The sequence below is a fragment of the Scardinius erythrophthalmus genome, assembly GCF_964197995.2.
Source record: "Scardinius erythrophthalmus genome assembly, chromosome: 6".
NCBI lineage: Eukaryota > Metazoa > Chordata > Actinopteri > Cypriniformes > Leuciscidae > Scardinius > Scardinius erythrophthalmus.
This window is the reverse complement of record NC_138226.1, coordinates 31,334,046-31,347,952: the sequence shown is the minus strand read 5'-3', so window position 1 is coordinate 31,347,952 and position 13,907 is coordinate 31,334,046. Positions and strand designations below refer to the sequence as shown.

At 38.2% G+C, this 13,907-nt stretch overlaps 1 protein-coding gene across 10 annotated transcripts in view; it reads left to right on the top strand.

Annotated features, from left to right (window-relative positions):
* dgkh (diacylglycerol kinase, eta) overlaps positions 1 to 13,907 on the top strand; it is a 103,634-nt gene that overhangs the window by 61,754 nt on the left and 27,973 nt on the right. For all 10 annotated transcript variants that reach the window (XM_081368944.1, XM_081368947.1, XM_081368946.1 and 7 more), the window contains 7 exons: positions 6,935 to 7,041; positions 7,122 to 7,247; positions 7,329 to 7,431; positions 11,555 to 11,717; positions 12,183 to 12,291; positions 12,411 to 12,550; positions 12,639 to 12,720. In XM_081368944.1, the coding sequence (XP_081225070.1) occupies positions 6,935 to 7,041; positions 7,122 to 7,247; positions 7,329 to 7,431; positions 11,555 to 11,717; positions 12,183 to 12,291; positions 12,411 to 12,550; positions 12,639 to 12,720 (830 nt within the window). The remainder of the gene's footprint in view (positions 1 to 6,934; positions 7,042 to 7,121; positions 7,248 to 7,328; positions 7,432 to 11,554; positions 11,718 to 12,182; positions 12,292 to 12,410; positions 12,551 to 12,638; positions 12,721 to 13,907) is intronic.

The following is a 13,907-nucleotide window of genomic DNA, read 5'->3' as shown; positions in this document are numbered from 1 at the left end:
TCTCTCTCTCTCTCTCTCTCTCTCTCTCTCTGTAGGCGCGTTTCCATTACAGATTTGCGCAAAACTTGTGCGATTTTTTTCTAAATGTCGACAAAAACTATTGCGAAATTACGGCGTTTCCATTAACGATGTTATGCGACTAAAACTTCATTTTTTCCTCTCGCGATAAGTAAAATTATTCCAAAAACCATGGCAACGGACGTTGGTAGGTTTATGTACTATATCCCAGCCACTGCACTAGCCAGAACGACCCTAGTGAGCAGCACATTTGAGGTGTTTCTGGGTGTTTCTCCCTCATATCTGCTTCGAGGTCTTGATTGTGGCATTTATTTGAGGTTTAGAATCCATTATTCTTGTAATTCTTTTGTCTTATATGAATTTAATAAAGAACTCTGTCTCGTATTCTGTCCAAACACACCACGTCATCTATGTCAGGTGACCTGTTTCCATTGCAGTTTTCTGAAATATTTCTTTTTCGAATTGCTTGAAAAACCACCTCATGTGAGCGTAAAAACTTTTTTGCGATAAATGGGAGCTTTTGCAAAATTGACGCGTTTCCATTGGCCGTATTTTCAATTCGCAATTTCAATTTGCGCAATTTGAAGGTTAATGGAAACGCAGCTTCTCTCTCTCTCTCTCTCTCTATCTCTCTCTCTCTCTTCTCAAATCCGTATGTCGGATAATCCCTCTTCAGTTATGAAGCTGCTTCGCTCAGCGCGCTGTCCATCCCCAAAGGTGTCATATTTTCATCAAAGCTGCTCAGGGGTGGTCAGGGATGGTTCAGGGTTACATTAGAGTCAGTTACACTGGTCAGAACTACTTAGTGCAGAAGCACAGCTAATTGAGGAGGAGAAAAGATGCGGACGGAAACGCATTTCGATCAATACACTGACGCCGAGTATCTGTCTTTTATTTGTTTAGAATTTGCATTTCAAGGATATCATGTGTTTGCTTCTTATGTTAAAATACACTCCTGCTGAGGTGCTTCCACATCAATCAGAGAAAAACTCTTGCTGCTTCTCTTGTTTGAGATTTAGTGGTATAAATCACTGCCGAACACTCCACCTATCTACCACTTAAAGTCAACTTCAAACACCAATCACAGCCTATTGTACGTCAGTAATCTGACATGTTTTTGAGTAAAACGTATAGTCGTCAATACAAATGGACTTGTAGAATGAGTTTGGATTTTATCCATCTGGAATTCGGATTTGGATAACTATGCCTTATGTGATCAAAAAGCATGTTTTTCGATAAATGGCAATTCAAAAATAGCTGTATATTATGATTGAAAAAATGATCAAATTTTATTACAAATGAAACAAATATTATACATTTTTATTCTAAATTGTAAATTGAAAAAAAAAATCCATTCCTATATTATATTACATTACTACAACTAAATAAACTAAAACTACTTAAAAAAAACTAAAACTTTGAACACAACACAACAGTGAACATTGATATTATGCACTATTCATTTGTTCATGTTATTGGTTATTGATTGATTGATTGATTGATATACTGCCACAAGGGGTTCTAATATAGAGTGATCCGTCAAATCTAATTCATGGCTCAGGTGATTGGCTTAAAATTGTATAATACAATACAATTTGTCATTTGAGGACAGAAAAAAAAAAAACTTTTTTGAACCAATAATATATAATATGAACCAATGAATAGTGCATAATATGATCATGAATAAACACACTTTAAGTATTAAAAGTTAATCTTTAAAAGGTCTAGTCACTTTTATTTATGTAGTGCTTTATACAATGCAGATCGTTTCAAAGCAGCTTTACAGTGATAATTAGGAAAATGATTAAATGATGCAAACAGAGTTAATTTCGGCTTTAAAGCAGCTCAACCAGTGTCATTGTTCAGCTGAAGTCAGTTCAGTGTTGATTCAGTTTCACTGATTCAATTTAATCTATAAAGCCGTTCTGAAGAAAAACAGTGATGTCATCGTCCAGCTTTGTTTAGTTCTCATCCAATAGTGGCAGTGCAGTCAGATCAATAATATTGTTGAATATTAAGTGTCTCCAACTAAGCAAGCCAGAGGCGACAGTGGCAAGGAACCAAAACTCCCATCAGGTGACAGAATGGAGAAAAAGAAACCTTGGGAGAAACCAGGCTCAGTCAGGGGCCAGTTCTCCTCTGGCCAATGAACGAACACAGTGCCAGTCAGAAATCAGATTGTGGATTGGCCACACCAGTTTGGACACGCCAGTATGGATACAAAAAAGAAGAAGAAAAAAAAGTTTAAAAAATATGTTATGTTATAAATATAATATTGCCAGTTAATATATATATATATAATTTTTTTTAAACTATCTGCAGAGGAACATGCTGGCAGGTTAAAACAATCACTAAAAATACCTCATCCAGGGTCATGCATTATGCATGCTAATGGTGTGACATCGTGTGGAAAGAGAGTGCTAATTACTTTCAGAGATATGCAGATGGTGCTCATTAAACTTGGCTGACTGTCATTGGCTCTCGCAATGCAGGAAGTAAAAATAGTGAGTTGCTCATTCACACCTCAGTTTTAATGAGAAATTCAAGTGAAACCCACACTGCATTGTGAATAATACAAGCCTCATCATCATAGTCGTCCTAATGTTTCCTAATGTTGATTTTCCACCTAAACATGAAGATGCCATTTAGAATGATAGTTTTCTGGAGTCACTTTGCATTAAGCAAAAGTGGATTTGTGTAGTTGTGCGTGTGGTCGCAGTGGTCTAGAGAGCGATAATTAAGGAGCACTTTCCAGTGATGTTGTCACGCGCCTGCGTTTCCAGCAAGCAGACTCACTCCTGAGTATTAATTACTGTATGTGTTGCTATAGAAAGATGATCTCATTTCTTTCAACAAACCTCTCATTACTATCTTCAGGCCTGAGAGCTGTTTCTGTTCATATGGAAATTGCTTTTGGTTTGGCTGATAACTTACAATGGCGTTAGAGTGGACTATTGAGTGAACAAGAAACATTATTTATAAAACAGATAAGTCTAGTCCTGGATGCTGATTGGTCGATACAGAACTCTAGCTGTGCTAAAGTGCACAATACAGTAACAGTTATCCCTTGTAATTGGCACTTAGTGACTTCGCTTAATAAAATAATGTTTAAATATTTCCTAATTTTTATTAAGTAGTAATCATTTTACAAAACCAATAAGGCCATGTTAGATTGTAAATATATTCTGCTTTTAAGAAGTTCCGACTTGCAGAAATGTGAGTTTGGTCAGAAACAATAGCTTGTGCGTTTGTTAAAGGGGTGGTTGATTATGATTTCACTTTAGTTAGTGTGTAATGTTGCTGTTTGAGCATAAACAACATCTGCAAAGTTACAATGCTCAAAGTTCAAAGCAAAGGGAGATATTTTCTTTTATAGAAATTACTTTTTAAGGACTACAACAAACTGCTGGTAGGGACTACACGAGCTTCCTCCGGGGTTAGTGACATCACTAACCCTAACATTTACATAAACCCCGCCCCCGGGAACACAATTTATAGATTATCATAACAGAAAATGCTATTCTATGACTATAGTTAACTGCACATCAGCTACATAAATTCATCAACTAACCATTCAGAAATGTCCTGTTGTATTCTACATGTTGTCACTTCTTCTTGAGTCTCTCCATCTTTGTCCGACTCCGGTTTGAACATAAAAGACTAAAAGTTTGTGAAATTTTCAGTGCATGTCTGTGTGAGGTAATTGAAGCTGCTATGGACAAGTTGTTGTAGCTCTGCCCTCTTTGCCGGGAGCAGCAACTCATTTGCATTTAAGGGGACACACACAAAAAGGCTTGTTTTTGCTCACCCTCGAAAAATGACAGTTTTAACATTCTATAAAAAATATCTGTGGGGTATTTTGAGCTAAAACTTCACATTCACACAGGGAACATCAGAGACTTATTTTACATCTTTTGAAAATGGCATTATACCACCCCTTTAAGCAGTTTTGTATTTCTTCCTGTCTTTTTGGCTTATTAAAAGATAAAGATAAACTTTTTAGCGTTAATGCATCAAAATAAAGAGCAAATGATGCTTTAGGTGTGTTGATGATTTATGTATTTATCATTCTCTCACTGCTGCAGAGAATAATGGGAAATATAGTTGCTTTATGAAATGGCTAAATGGGTTGTATTTTTTGCTTAATCTCTTATATTTATTAATAGTACGCAATACTTTATCCATCCAAATTAAGCTGTATAGTCAACATTCACAATAAAAACTGTGATTCCAATATGACTTGAAAACAGCAAAAATGATGGACGATTGTTGTGTATATATATAGTTGTAAGCACGGATCATTACTTAAACATTACTTAATTACTTCTTAAACAGCTTATTGAATTCCAAAGTGTAGTTCATTGGTTCAGAGATATGATGATCTTTATATTCTTGTAAAATCAATACAAGCTTGTACAATTAAATGTCTAGCCCTTGGTTTCCATGTAAATTTGCGGTGCTGTAGCCAAGACCATTTCATTCAAGTCTGAGTCCAGAATAGAAGAAGGTCAAGTCTGAGTCAAGAATTAGACCAGAAGAGGGTTGTGTCTGAATCAAGACAGAGAACAGAAGAGGGTCGAGTCCAAGTCAAGACCTAAATCTGAAGAGGGTCAAGACTGAGATCTGAAGAGGTTAAAGACCGAGACAAGGCCGAGACCAGAAAGGGGTCAAGACTTAGTCAAGCCTGACACCAGAAAAGTTTTTATTCTGATTCAAGACAGTGACCTGAAGAGGGTTGAGTCTGATTCAAGGCCAGAAAAGGGTCAAGTCCGAGTCTAGCAGAGGGTCAAGTCTGAATCAAGACAATAGTCCAAATGTTCCGAGTCCATGAGAAGACCAAGACCATGGAAATATGGTCTTGGAATCAGACTCTATTTTAGTCTCAAGTACTACAAACTCAATCAGGGATGCCCAACATAGCACTGGACATTAACTTTGAAGCAGGATTACAAAGACCAGAGTTTACTGGTCAGCAGGTTAGCAGCGTTTTATTTGATGTGCTTGGGTCCCAACAAGGCTTGACCATCTTTCCCACCAAGTTCTGACCAGCTTGGCCAGCATGGGAATTCATGCAAGTTTACACCTGTCTTTTCACCAGGGTTCTTTCCAAGTTGAGAGACTTGAAGTTTAGAACGATTATTGCTGCTCATATTTCACTTTGATTTCCTACAGCAGCCAGTCAATAAAGATTGATGTGAGACATGGGCCCCAACAAAAGAGGCAAACTCAATATTTCTCACTCTCTAATATGACAGAGACATCCTGTCCATTAGCAGCGCATCGTAAACAGTCTTACGTTCACTCAGCATTACTGAATTGTCTGTAAATGGTTTGCTAACAGCCCCGAAAATGACATTAGAGTGAGTTATTGGAGATTTGTTTTCAGAGCCATGTGAAATGGTCTGAGCGTAGACCAGCTCTGATTACAAGATGAGTGTGGAGCCCAAGCGAGATGAAGCGCTCTCTGATTAGCGTTATGAATCTCTGAAGAGGACGTGTGCGCTCTTGTCTCGATGCATTAGATGTGTCTCCTCATTTATTATTGAGAGACGACATTGCAGAAAGTGGAAATTCCCAGTGTCGGACATACCGCGAATGTTCGGCTTCCTTTCCAGTAAACAGCCCCGTTCAGCACATATCCACTCCAAATGCTGGAATACTCCAGGGAGGAAACACTTTCTGTAGTGACTATGTGGCGTCCCGGCTGGCAGGGCTTGGCTGGGCTAAATGCATCTCTGCTCTTGTGTGATTAGCCGTGTCATCACAAATCTGTGTAAATCCAACAGGATATTAGAAGTCCCGGCAGCATATGGAGGCGTAATGCACTCAGACACTGAGATGGGCTGATTTAACTGGATTTGAGGCTTTTTCAGGGTCTGAATCTTGGATTCTGGGCGCCAGTCAGCCCTGCTTGTACAGAACAATCCGGATCCTTAATGTGCAGGACGTTTTGTATTTCTGCAACTTGTAGAGACATCTGCACGGATTGCAGCATCTGTGTCAGGAAACAGCTGAGTGTACATTTTAAGTTCGTAGGAATGGAGGTGGCCACGATAATGTGCCAGAGCGTTACATTATGGAGTAGGAAGCCAGCCAGCCAATCAATCAGCCACTTAATTCTCCTTCTGGAAACGACCAGATGAACATTGCTAACTTGATTAGATCTGCAATGCAATTTAATAGAGGAAATCAACAAAGAACTGGAAGCCATTAGCTTATTGGACCTCACCCACACCGCTGGTGAGGACAGTACAGTGCCAGCGTGGTTAGGCCAAAGTTTCCAGAATATAGAAGAAATCGATGCACAATTCAGAGTGCTCTCTGACATGACAAAATTAGACAAACATCTATTGTGTTTCCCTACTTTAGAAAGATTCCCACAGTAAACAATGCTAATAGAGATTAGAAGTGTAGATTTCTAGATTGCTTTATATTATAGACCTGAAAATGTTAATGAAAAAGATGTTATTGCCAATGCTGCACAAATTATGTAACTGGCTTATTTAGTGTATTTAACGTAAGATACCCACTGGTTTAGAGGATCAGGTTCAGTTTAGAGGATCATGCATACATACTGTTCAGTAGGCTATGAATCAGGTTTGCTGCGGTAGCCAATGTTACCGGTGTTACACGGTGTTCGGCCATATACAGATTACATTACTTGCCCACTTCGGCATCGCCTCCATTGTTAAAATACTTGATTGTCATTAGTTTTTAGCATTTGGTTATTCTAATACTTCTTCAATGTTCTCCTCAGTTGAGCACTGTTTCATTTTAGCTTGATTAAGAAAGCCTTCTTCTGGCATCTTTTATCACCTCATATTTCTTTCTGCTGAAATGATAAAACCTTGATTGTCATATAAGCATCTCAAGGTTACTGCTGGCCAGACTTATAACTGGTATTTCTCTCTTGCAGTGTGTAAATTCAAGGCCCACAAAAGATGCGCAGTCAGGGCCACCAACAACTGCAAATGGACAACATTGGCCTCTATCGGGAAGGACATCATTGAGGATGAGGATGGGGTGAGTCCTTTAAATGAACAGTAAAAAGTGAGGTATATAAGTCTGGCGTTGTACAATTAAAATATATTTTTTTCCTATAGATTGCGATGCCACATCAATGGCTGGAAGGCAACCTGCCCGTCAGTGCCAAGTGTGCCGTTTGCGACAAAACGTGTGGCAGCGTGCTGCGCTTGCAGGACTGGCGTTGTTTGTGGTGCAAAGCCATGGTAAGAACTACATATCCCAGAATGCCTTATAACTTACTACAGAGAGCTTTTGAACTCTAAAAGCTGTCTGTGCTTGGACAGGTGCACACGGCATGCATGGATCTCTACCCCCGCAAATGTCCCCTCGGCCAGTGCAAAGTGTCCATCATCCCCCCTACCGCCCTCAACAGCATTGACTCAGACGGTAAGACTTTACTCTTCACAAGTTCACCAGTTCAAGAGTGTATACACATAGATATTGATAAATAATAATTTAATATGTTAATTTAAATAATATTATTTATGCAGTAGATATACTTTATTTGAATGATAACGATTAAAATGGTCGCATTGTTTATTAATTTTTTTACTTTTTTTTACATTTATTAGTATTATTATTATTATTATTATGCTACGGAGGTTATAATCTTAGTAAAATAAGCTGTAAAATAAAATGTCAAGTCAAGTCAAAATTTTTTTTTATTTTTTTATTTTTTTAACAGGTTGTTCTGTCCACATATGTTTTTTTTTTTTTTTTTTTTTTTTTAGAGATTGTATCTATTTTTTCAGTAAATTATTTTTTGGGCTAGGGTGGAAGTTTTGAGTTATGAAGTGTTCAATATTTTCTTAGTACATGAAAACATTTTGTTTCAAAAGGTCAATGTCATTAAAAATGGATGGTTGCCTGCATTCTTATGCATGATCACACTCTGGATATAGTGTATGATTATGAATCAGGGTGTGTATCTGTGTGGTCCTGGTAAACCCTATGTTATGGGGACAAAATGCCCCTACTAAGATGGTAATATCCAAAATCCTTGGCCTTGTGGGGAAATTTTTTGGTCCACATGAGAGGAAAATAGCTTATAAATCATAGTGATTTACATTGAAAATGTAAAAAAGTAGCAAGTTTTCTGTGATGGGTAGGTTTAGGGGTAGGGGATAGAATATACAGTTTGTATAGCATGAAAAATCATTATGTATATGCAATGTCCCCATAAAACATGAAAACGTGTGTGTGTGAGTGAAGTGGTGGGAGGAGCTCAGGTGGAGGGCTGCTATAGATATAGCTCATTAGCTTTGCTAATTCCCAGGCTGCATGAAGAGCAATATCTTTTTCATTACACCTCTGACATCTTCTGATTTGATCATACAGATAGGATGTTTTTTTTTCCTTTCCTGAGAGACACTTTGTTCCTTTATTTTTCTTTCCACCTCCCCGGCATGTGTCAGGGCGGTGTGGAAAGTCACTTTCCCTCAGAGCATCTATTCCCGACGCATGTAAACATAACCACCTCTGGTGGACCATGTGCTTGGAAAATTCAAGATGAGAGCAAACAAAAACACTCTCCCATACCGGCTCTCTCTATCTCTTTCTGCATTATTATCCTGCTGCTGAGGATTCATACCTTGCCTGTTTGCTCAGTCAGCCTGTCTCGAAGCATATGCCACTGATTTCCAGGAAATTGCACATTGCCTTTTATTGACACCTATATGAATGCTATTTAGATCCACTTCATGCTCAATATCTTGAAGGTTTAAAAAAAGCTAAATGACTGTCCAAAAAGCTGAAATTTTCTGTTTTCTCAGGTTGTATGGGTAGAAAAACATGTGAATTTAGTTTTTGTGCAACATCCTGTCAATTGAGAAGCCGACTTCTGGTCAATTTTTAAAGGAGTCATAGTGTTCTTTGCATGGAATATTGTGCCATCAACAAAAGAGCTTTAATGGCTTTAATTTCAGAAGCTCTTATTTATTTATTTATTTTTATTTTTAGGCTTTAGTTCAATTAGGACATTTAAGTATATTTTATAAATGTTCCTTAGAAAAACACATTACTGGTGTGATCTTGAGACAAAACAATGACATGGACATATTTTAAGATTTTAACACTATATTGCCAAAAGTTTTGGGACGTCTGCCTTTACATGCACATGAACTTTAATTGCATCCCATTCTTAATCTTAAAAATGGGCAAAAATCTAGCTGTCTATTAATTTATGCTTAAGCCATTTATGACCTTAACTCCGATAAAGGAAAATGGTTTATGCATTTATATGACCACATGCATTGTCGGCTTATTAGGCGTAAACGTGTTGTAACTTGCATGTAAATGCACCCATGAAGTACCAATACTTTTAACAACACTAGTTATCACTAAAGTTATGGTTCTTGGTGTGAACAGGCTTTTCAAGTTGTTGGACAGCTTGGTTTCAGACACAGCCATTGATTCTGCATTGGTGTTTTTTTTTTTCGTTTTGCCATGTGTGAAGTCAGATCTTGTGAGAACTGAGGACATTCGCTATTGATCAGAACCTCAAAGCTCCTCTGTCTTTAATTGGCGGAGCACATATCGGATATAGAGATTAGTGGGGGCCAGACAGAAATGTAATGAAAATCAATGGCTGTGAAGTTTCATCTGATCGCTTTGTGGCTCCTGTTAATTGGCTGTTTAAAATAGTAGAAGAGAATGGTGGCAGGATGGACAGAATGAAGACTGTTAAAATGCTAAAGAAGTAGACAGGGATACAGAAAGCATAAGGATGTGATGGGAAAGTAGGAGAGTCCGTCACGTGTAAGGAATCCCCCGCCTCAGTGCTAGGTGGTGAGGAGTGCTGCATCTTAATTCGCTCAGGGCTGCCTTTGGCACGTGCTTGAGCTTCGTGACTCAGTTTGCCTCAGCCTGCCTCCAGGAGAGAGAGAGAGCGAGGGAAAAGAGAGGCAAGGCTTCTGTTAGATTCAGAGGGGTCTACTGACAGACGTCCACCCACGCGCCAATGTCCGCTCGCAGGCACACGGAGAACACGCAAACCCACGCTCGAGGGCAACTGTCAGCGTTACTAACACTCATGCATGCTTAGATCCGTGTACGCAAACACAATGCAATACACACTGATGCATACAGGTACACAGAGGTGAATGCACTGTGCTTGCATGTGCACATGCAAACAATTCCTCAGACGGTCGCAATGGAGAGACAGGAATGTGAAAATCTAAAAGATGCATATGTCGAAGCTCATAAACACAGCGGGTTATTGCTCACAGCTACTGGCATGTTCAGAGACTGTTTACTGCACATGCTGCATGCGTGCACGTGATCACACCGACTGCCAGCACGTTTGGTGACAGCTCCTCATGTCCGGCTCTAATGAAGACAAAGAAATCAAAGTGCTGGATTACTTACACGCTTTAGTACACATCTTTTCCAGCGAAAACGGACTAGGCTGATGGTTTGCTTTTCCTTGTGCTGCAGCACAAAATTATTTCCACTTCTTTCTCTGTGATTCATGCTTGTCCAGGCATGAAGAAAACTGTTCCTAAGCAACATTGAGTCAACATAAATCTCAGTGTTATCTTTTTTTAGCATGCAAGTTCTGGCATTTAGGTCCTGTAGTTTAATTTGTTGACATGGCACTATTAAAGATTGCCAGGGAACACACAAACTTATTCTGTATAAGCTAAACACGCAAAAACAATACTCAAGATTATTTCAGTGTTGGGCGTTAGCATGTTGCTAAGCTAATAATGCAATAGTACTAAGCATTTGTTGTTATTTTACAGTAGGTGAAATAAATGATGATGCACAAAAACAATTATTTTTATTTTTTTTCACAAACACAGAATCTTCATTTAGCCAGAAACCAAATCCGATATTTTCAGTTGCCTTTTCTTTTGCTAAGATAACAATGTGAGGCTCTTAAAGGTGCAGTAAGCGATTTCTGAGAAACACAGTTGATATTTGAAATCGACACCCAAACAAACACTTCCTTCATTGCTCCTCCCCCAAAATGCACAAACATGCTATGCTAACAGCTGCCGCATTAGACTGTCCCATTATTATAGCTAATATTACAACAGCATATCTTGGATCTGTTAACCAGTTTTCAGGCCTTCCCACTCCAACATCTCCCCAGCGCTATTCCAGCTGTAAGCTATTCCAATATTAACACGGGTTCTACCTGTTGCCTCATTGTAACCGTCCTTTTTCAATTATATTCCTCTGACCTCTTTGGTAATATTTACATTTTCAACAGCGTTTTTCAGAAATTGCTTACTGTACCTTTAAGTGTTACAACACACATCATAGTAAAATAGTTTAATTAGACTAAACTCATTTTTAAAAATACTTTTTTCCATTAATAAATGATTAATGTTTATTTATAATCAACTTTTTGCTCGCTTCATCTACTATTTTGGTTTGTTGCAGTCCATTACCTTCTTTACAAATAATGCTGCTTTAGCATTTGGCAAAAACAGGGTATCTACATTTTGAAAAAGCTATTACAGCTAAGAAGTTTATAATCCTTTTCGTTCTTTTCCTGTGACAGGTTTCTGGAAGGCCACCTGTCCCCCATCATGTGCTAGTCCACTCCTCGTGTTTGTCAACTCAAAAAGCGGAGACAACCAAGGGGTAAAATTCCTGCGTCGCTTCAAACAGCTGCTCAATCCCGCTCAGGTCTTTGACCTGGTCAACGGTGGACCTCATTTAGGGTAAGACTTGGATGCCAAAGGTCACGGAGATTGAACTATTGATCATTGTCTTAGAAGCAAATCAATGCTTTTGCTTGTTTTGCTGGTGTTTGGATAGTTGACGTATGATGAGTCCATGCACTTTTTTACATTCAACATCCAGATTTCATATTAAAATGAGATGAAATGCAAAGTGTATTTTTCAGGTCCCATAACCATTTGTGTTATATTTGTATCCATTTGATTAACCTTTTGGCTCATTTTAATGATCCTACAGTGGGACAAATTCATTTTTAATAGAACAGATATTCCATGTAGTCTTAAATAACCGCAGGCATGATTATAAAATAATTATAAAAACACTGTTTAAAAAAGTTTTAGGTTGAATTTAGGACGTCAAGTACCCAATATGTATGTATTTCAGGTCAACTACCCAAACCTTCTCTCACTTGAACCACTATTTTAACACTCTTTTCTCTTTCAAAGCCTTCGCTTGTTCCAAAAGTTCGATAATTTCCGAATCCTCGTGTGTGGAGGAGATGGAAGCGTTGGTTGGGTTCTGTCTGAAATCGATAAACTAAATCTTCACAAACAGGTGATTGCAAAGTACTCTACTAAACCATGTAAAGCTGTCCCTGTAAGGTTAGGACTTGGCACACGAGTGTTGAGCAGATGTTTATGAGGATTTCTTAATGAACCGTCTCATGTTGGCAGTGCCAGCTGGGCGTTCTGCCGCTGGGCACCGGGAATGACCTGGCACGGGTGCTTGGTTGGGGGCCGTCGTGCGATGATGACACGCAACTCCCTCAGATACTGGAGAAGCTGGAGAGAGCCAGCACGAAGATGCTGGACAGGTACAGAGCGCACCCTAGCATGTGTCCAGAACTATGTCACATGTATAATATTTGTGTCGTTGGCTACATCTACAGCTGCTGTTCACAGGTGGAGTATAATGACGTATGAGATCAAAATACCTCCCAAACACAGCTGCCCCGTCACACCTGAGGAGGCAGAGGATGGCCAGGTACTAGCAACACATTAACTGCAATGCATACATCTACTTCAACACCATTAAATGGGTTGTTGACATGTCACAGTGTCACATGCTACACTTTATCTAAGACAAGGTGCCGCAAAAATATTACAAAGACAATACATAGCACATCTTTCAGTTGTGTACACAAAAGAAAACATTCAGCACATCCATTGTAGTCCGCTTCGCAAACAAATGGCTCTTATAACCTGGTTCTATTTTTTAAAAAGATCATCACACAAATCAGTCTCAAACTTTATTAGTTATTTGTTTGAATTGGTTTAACGACTGAATTGGATGGAGCGAATTAACACCTCAATCACTTACTGAACGTTAAGCCGTTATTATTAATCAAAATTAAGAGACTGTTAATATTTGTAATTGAGATTTGTGAGACTTAATAAGTTTCTCAAGTTTCTCAGACTTAATAATCTCAGCAGAATTACTTATTCTGCATCCCTTGAATGCTCATTTATGAAATATTTTGGCTAATTTGATTATGCATTTTAGCTACCAGCAACAAATTTTAATATGTGTAAAATCCATTCAGCATAATTTCATTCAGTCCAATTCGGTCCGCGGGCAAAATCCAGTCATTTCCATTGGAGTCCAAGTGATCAGGAATTTCAGGAGGGCAAAAGATTTCCCCACGCTGCCCTAATAAAAAAAAAAACTATACCAAAATGGATTTAAACACACATATTTCATACTGTATTTTGTATACTACAAATCCAATAACAAATTTACTGACATATTGCGACTTACTGATATAAATATTATAATTCAACTTTATTTGGAATACTTCTTTATTGCACAATGCACATTTCTTAATATTAAGCCTAAAATGTGTTTTAATGTCACTATTAGTAAGGATAGTATGATCTCTGTATAATATCAGTCTTAAAATGCAAGATATTTAAAGTGAACCTAAAGTTTACTTGCAATAGTTCCATTTTAGCACACTCACTTAAGTATATCTGAAGTATACACTTAAGTATAAGCGTTGACCAGTAGAAAGCTGTTTGATTTGAAAGTAACTTCTGTGTGAGTGGTGTGAGTGGTGCTTCATACATTGCTGCCCCCTTTTTTTTTTTTTTTTTTTTTTATTTTGAGAAAATGAGAAAATATTCTGTAGATTCTCTCTGGGCTTGCTGATTATTGAATGGTTGTTCATATAA